The sequence below is a fragment of the Solanum dulcamara genome, chromosome 7, assembly GCF_947179165.1.
Source record: "Solanum dulcamara chromosome 7, daSolDulc1.2, whole genome shotgun sequence".
Lineage (NCBI taxonomy): Eukaryota > Viridiplantae > Streptophyta > Magnoliopsida > Solanales > Solanaceae > Solanum > Solanum dulcamara.
The window spans coordinates 19,061,283-19,067,282 of NC_077243.1; the positions used below are offsets into that span (position 1 = coordinate 19,061,283).

Consider the following 6,000-nt stretch of genomic DNA (forward strand, 5'->3'; position numbering starts at 1 on the left):
CAATTTCTACGACAAGCAATAACTTAAAAGATATTACTACTACATATTAAAATTTTTGATACTGTCAAGCAAACTCTTCAACTTCTATGGCGTTGTTTGATTGTTTCTACTCATTACCAATAAAATATAATTAAAAATTTATGATATTAAACTTCAAAATCCAATACTGCTAATGTAAATGGAAGCCGAGGTACTTTGCTAGCAGTAACTTTTTTAAAAATCTTTCGCGAGAAAGATGTTTTTTTGATTTCTCATCCGCGCTCATACGTTCATATGAAAATCCCACTATATTCGAATAGCATACTATAGAAACGCAATGACACTCCCAATAAACTTATGATTAGAGGTGAAAAAGCTCACCACTACACCACAACTCAAATTGGTCAAAATTGGTCATGAGAAAAATTCGGATACCACCATTATTATTGTATTGGTCATGAGAAAGAACAACTCAAGTTGGTCATGAGAAAGACTCGAATAACACCATTATTATTGTATTGGTCATGAGAAAGATTCGGGTACCACCGGTAACCATTATTATTGTATTTCAGATTTTTAGTAGCCTCTTAGCAAGAAAAAGAATTGAAAGGAAGGGGACCCAATACAAGTTTACAACATTAGCCTCCGAGAAAAACTAGCAAACAATGAAACACACCACCAATAGATATAGAAAGTCACATGTAAATACTTACAAAACAACATGGCAAGATAAGAGACTTTCCTAGAAATCATCAGCAACTTGATAACTTTTCCCATAAACAAAACAACAAAAGAAAGAAATAGAAAATTAGGCACAAGTACAAGAAGAGTTGAGGATTCATAATTATAACTTCAATTGACTGATGGCTGAAGATCTAGAAAAACACTGGTGATCATTCAACCCCTCGTCCCCCCAACAACAGCACCTCCATCCACACCAGAATCTGTAGACAAATGTAATTTACAATGTCAAAAATAGATGACAAAATGGGCAAATTAAAAAAACTAAAGCAATCATCATCTAATACATTTGCTTACCATTTGCCTGTGCTTCACCACCTTTTCCAAGCCACGTACTTACAGCACCTTTGACCCTATCCACCACCCCCTGTCCGAAACCTTCACCAACTTTTATTTCTCCAGAAGTATCATCTTCTTCTTTCTTTGTGTCTCCAATCGAACCCAATCGCCTTTCTACTTCTTCTGATTCAGTCACCTTCCCCATTGGCTTTGCCTCCCCTGTTTCCTCTGTTTTATCCTTGTGTCTTGAAAGTGAACCTGAAATCACTTCAGAAAGTGCTCTGTCTTCCTCCCCAGGCTTAAATTTCTCTGCTAAAGACTCCTTCATTGATACCCCTTTATCAGTCTTCACTTTATGCTCTGCATTAGCACCTCCCCTGTTTTCACCCGCTACTTTCTCATATACTGAAGCAAGTTTTTCTGTCACAGTGCTTGCATGTTTCTGTGCTAATGCAGTTGCTGAGTTTGTTTTTGTTGCATCTTTTTCCCCCCCTGTTACCTGTGTGTCTCTAGTTTCCACCTCTGTTCCACCGTAGCCGAGTTTGGAGGCGACAAGGTTCTTAGCAGAAACTGCCTTATCCGCAATTGCTGACGTTGCGAATGAAACCTTATCTGTATAGCTATCAGGTTTCCCAGTTAGTGTGTCCTCAGGTAAATCTGCTGGATTGCTTGGATTCATACTCTTAGGAACTGATTCAGTATCTTTACTAACTGAGGGGAAATCAACAGGTGCATCTTGCGGAGCAAATTGATCATGTGATCCCGTATGTTGGCTATGTTCTGTTCCTTGATCAAATTTTATGTCCCCTGCTGCTCTTGGCTCTGTTCTTACTCCTGTTGTTTCTGGACCATCGTTCACGCCCATTTTTCCGAACGAGTGAACAAGTGGACCAACTCCTGCCTCCTCATTGTCTGTTACAATCAAAATATATATCATCAATTCATATATTATACCAGGATTGATTTTTCAACTAAGCAATTCGAATAGAGAAATGAGACTTACTGGCGCCTGTTGGATCAGTGACTTTGCTCTGATAGTTTGTCGTATTTGGACGGTCTTTAGGAACGTTAGCATCTTCCTTTAAACTTGTTAGTACTCTAAATTTGTGCCCCTGCAGTCCTTGATCGTTTAGTTCCTCATGAACTCCTGTATCAGCGGCAGCATGTGGGCTATGAATCTGTTCACGGAAGTGGGAAGCGTTAGGATTCTCCAAACCTGTTGGTGCTCCAATATTAATTTCATGCCCCTGCAGTCCTTGATGGCCTTCTTCTCCTGGGGCAGAAGTAACATGATCAAAGCCCTTAGTCTCATGAGTCTCAGCAGCAGTAACTGGTCTATGGGCGGCATGATGCTCCTCTAGGCCTGTTGGTGCTCCAGTAATATTTTCATGCCCCTGCAGTACTTGATGATCTTGTTTTCCAGGAGCAGTAACATGATCAGAGCCCTTAGTCTCATGAGTCTCGGCAGCAGTAACTGGTCTGTGGGCGGCATGATGATCCACTAGGCCTGTTGGTGCTCCAATAAAATTTTCATGCCCCTGTAGTCCTTGATCTTCATGTTTTCCAAGGGCAGTAACATGATCATCAATGCCCTGAGTCTCGGTAAAAGGTGGTTTATCCCTTTCTTCGGGGAAGTGAGTCCCCTCCAAAGACGGTGGCGTCGCAAATTCGTCTTGCCTCGGCAAAATTGGCCTATGCACTTCTTCATTTTTCATCTTAGAATCATAACGATCCTCCTTAGGGCTAGTTGGATTCTCTAAATTTCCCATTGGCACAATGTCCTCTTTTGGAATATCTTTACTCCTAACAGCATCTAATCCGTCATTTGCAAGAAAAATTCACAAGTCATCAGTCAGGAACCACTTATCAAAGTAGTAATTAATGTGCAAAAAAATTTGAGTTGATTTGTGAGATGATAACTCAACTAATTACTTTATTTGTTGGAAAAAATGAGATAAAAAAAATGAAAATCAAGAACAAGAGTGACTGAAATAATAATAACTATTGAGTCAAAATATTTGAGGGGGAGGGGAAACGTACAGGGTCCACCATCAACTTCTTCACCTTCCTCCATTTCTACATCATCAGTTTCTTCTTCCTCGTCGTCTTGGAGTGAATGATGCTCCTGGTCATGTTCATGATCTTGCTCGTGTCCAAGACCATGTTTTAGATGATCCTTGATCTTTTTTGCCTTTGCCTTAACCTTCGTCAACATTGACTGCTTAGGATGATGTTCACCTTCATCAACTTGACCTTGTCCTTCGCCTTCAATCATAAAAACAAACAATTAACAAATAAACATAACACTTCCTCCCAATTTTGGTTCAGAATTCCTCACCTGAGTGCAATCCCGTTTCCTGGGGACGATGCAATTGTGCCTCCATGATGTCTTAGCAAATTTTGGCTTTCGAAAGAAATGTGTATACTGTACAATAGTAGTTTTTGTTTTTTTTTGAAATGAGATAGCAGGATGAGAATGGTTTATAAAGTGAAGAATTGAACTAATTGGCCACCTTTGCATGGGAGTGGCGCTATGTGAAGGAGACACGTTGTTACTAGGCGAAGCACGTCTCTTGCTATGGGACGCGTGGTACGACCTTTATGGGACACTACTTTGGACGTGGCCTTCTATATCGACGTGATTGGCCCTTACAAAATGAACCGCAAAATATGAGTGTCGGCATTCTTATCTTTCAAGTTCTTATGAATGTCGGCATTCTTATCTTTTAAGTATTATCAATTAATTTTATTAATTTTTAATTTTTAATTTTTAAATATGTTAAATGATAATCAAATTGTAATTTTTAGTATTTTAAGTTTAATTAATAAAAAAATATTTTTAAAATAAATGTATGACTTTTTCAATAATTTAACTCGATATAGGTCGAAACAAGTAAATCAAACATTCTTGTTATCAATATTCGAAATTCACAATTCTAATCGTCGCCTAACACTTGTCGTTATCATTGTAAATTATAGCCGCCTCCCATTCTTAATTTTTTAGATTTTGACGTTGTGAATTTAAAGTAATACGAAAGCCTAAAGGGTAAATACAGTGTAAACGGTGAAGTTGTGTAAACTGTGAATTATATATGGTACTGATAGTCTGATATAGTGATTATATTAATATCTTTTTTTTGATACTTTCATATTTATGTATGAATAAAAATTAAAATAGTAATTATTATAGTCTTAATGGATTATCAATTTACTTAATAATCCAATATTAAAAATTAATATTAAATCGATAATCAAATAATTTTTCTTATAAAATTATTAAATAACCATTAATCCAATAACATAATAATAATAAATTAATAATATTTTTTCGATTCAATTTATCAATCAATTCAATTTTTATACATCGTTATTTGTGGCTGTAAAATCGTACAAGTCGGTAAATTCGATCTGTTATATTACTCGCGTTCAAGCAGTTTTCAATCGTTAATTATTGAACTGCTTTTCTTGAGGGAGGGCGGGGGGGGGGGGGGGGGAGGTGGCACTCCGTTTAATTTGACTAATTTTGAAAGATTAATAAGATTATATTAATTTATATTATAAAACTAAAGTTTAATATTGTAAAACTATATAATATACTAATAGTGTGTTAATTTAACGTTTTGATAAACCACACTAAGTTGATAAATTGAATTAAATTGAGGGGAAAATTGATTAATAATTCATTTCATTTGACATGATATTAAAAAAATATATAACCTTGAATTGATTTGATTTTTACTGAAAAGAAAAAATCAAATTGAAACCAAATCAAATTGGTACTGTATTTATATAAAATTTATAACTATTTTATATTTTAAAATATTTATTATAATGCAATTTGTAAGTATCTTAAACATTTTAATAACCCATGTTTTTAAACATATTATTTCAAATGTGAACTTACATTTTTTCATGTATAACTTTTTTATAGAATTACAACCATAAATATCTAGTAACTCAAATAAAGTTCAAATCAAATCATGTTTATTTTTATTATCTCTTATTAATAATACCTGATTTATGGACTCTATTAATTTTATTGTTGGTGACATTATATTTTAGTATATCGTTATGATTTATTTCACTTTTTGTTGAAGCGCTAAATAATTGTTATAACTTACTAAAACAAAAGAAATATTTGAAAGTATTAGTTACATATTTCATGTAGTGAAGATTTTATCATGAAAAAAATCTGAATCAAATCAAAAAAATTGAAAAATTTAGATAAAAAATATATTTAAAATACTACTTAAAACTTATATAGCTTAAATCTTGATAGTTAATACATGCACCAAAACTTTGTCAGCAGAGCAAATATAGTTGATCGTAGACAAATAAATAGCAAAATTCATTTCATGATAAAAAAGATACATAATTATTTAAATTTATTTGTTAGGCATCTCATTCTTCGATTGATAAAGTTCATTCCCTAAAACAGTTTCTCTTTGAAATTTTGTCAACAAACGTTTCTTAGTTTTTAGAAAATAATGTACAATACACTCATACTTTTGTTCGTTTTATATTACTTAATTTATGTCGACATGACACAGAAAGCTTTAGTTAGATATGAATTTTTTTTAGTAAATTAACATTATAAATATTTTTTTAAAATTCTAAATTAACACTTCAAAGAATCTACAAAAAATCAGCAAGGAGAGATTTCATTCACGTGAATATTTCTAAAAAATCTTCAAGAATTCATGTGAATATATTAAAAAGCTATTAAAAGATACATAAAATACTAACCAGAATATATAATTGTAGTTCGCCCATTTTTGGGCGATCCCCTGAAATTATTTATTTATTTATTTAGTATTTTATATTTGAAGAAGACGGACATTAACGGTATAAATATAGTTCACCCATTTTTGGATGAAGTGTCTATTTTGGTGCATACCGAAAGAAAATCAAAAACAAGGGCTGCAGAAAGTAAAGGTTGGCAAATGTTGACAAATAAAAGAAAGTCATAAACAGGGGCCGCAGAAAGTAAAGGTTGGCAAA

The 6,000-nt window shown here is 33.7% G+C and overlaps 1 protein-coding gene across 1 annotated transcript; it reads right to left on the minus strand.

The window, feature by feature from the left end:
* Positions 1 to 635: 635 nt before the first annotated feature.
* Positions 636 to 3,467, minus strand: LOC129894296 (low-temperature-induced 65 kDa protein). The gene is made up of 5 exons (XM_055969917.1): positions 3,338 to 3,467; positions 3,040 to 3,264; positions 2,003 to 2,812; positions 1,018 to 1,911; positions 636 to 923 (listed from the first exon to the last, which is right to left on the minus strand). The coding sequence occupies exons 1-5, from the start codon at positions 3,381 to 3,383 to the stop codon at positions 877 to 879; spliced, it is 2,022 nt and encodes a 673-aa protein (XP_055825892.1). The 5' UTR covers positions 3,384 to 3,467; the 3' UTR covers positions 636 to 876.
* Between the last annotated feature and the right edge of the window lie 2,533 nt (positions 3,468 to 6,000).

Excerpts from the sequence above, each read along its gene's own strand:
- LOC129894296 (XM_055969917.1), bottom strand. The coding sequence starts at position 3,383 with ATGGAGGCACAATTGCATCGTCCCCAGGAAACGGGATTGCACTCAG. Across the intron at positions 3,265-3,337 it reads GGAAACGGGATTGCACTCAG|GCGAAGGACAAGGTCAAGTT; the intron begins GTGAGGAATTCT and ends TTATGATTGAAG. Across the intron at positions 924-1,017 it reads TGGTGAAGCACAGGCAAATG|ATTCTGGTGTGGATGGAGGT; the intron begins GTAAGCAAATGT and ends ATTTGTCTACAG.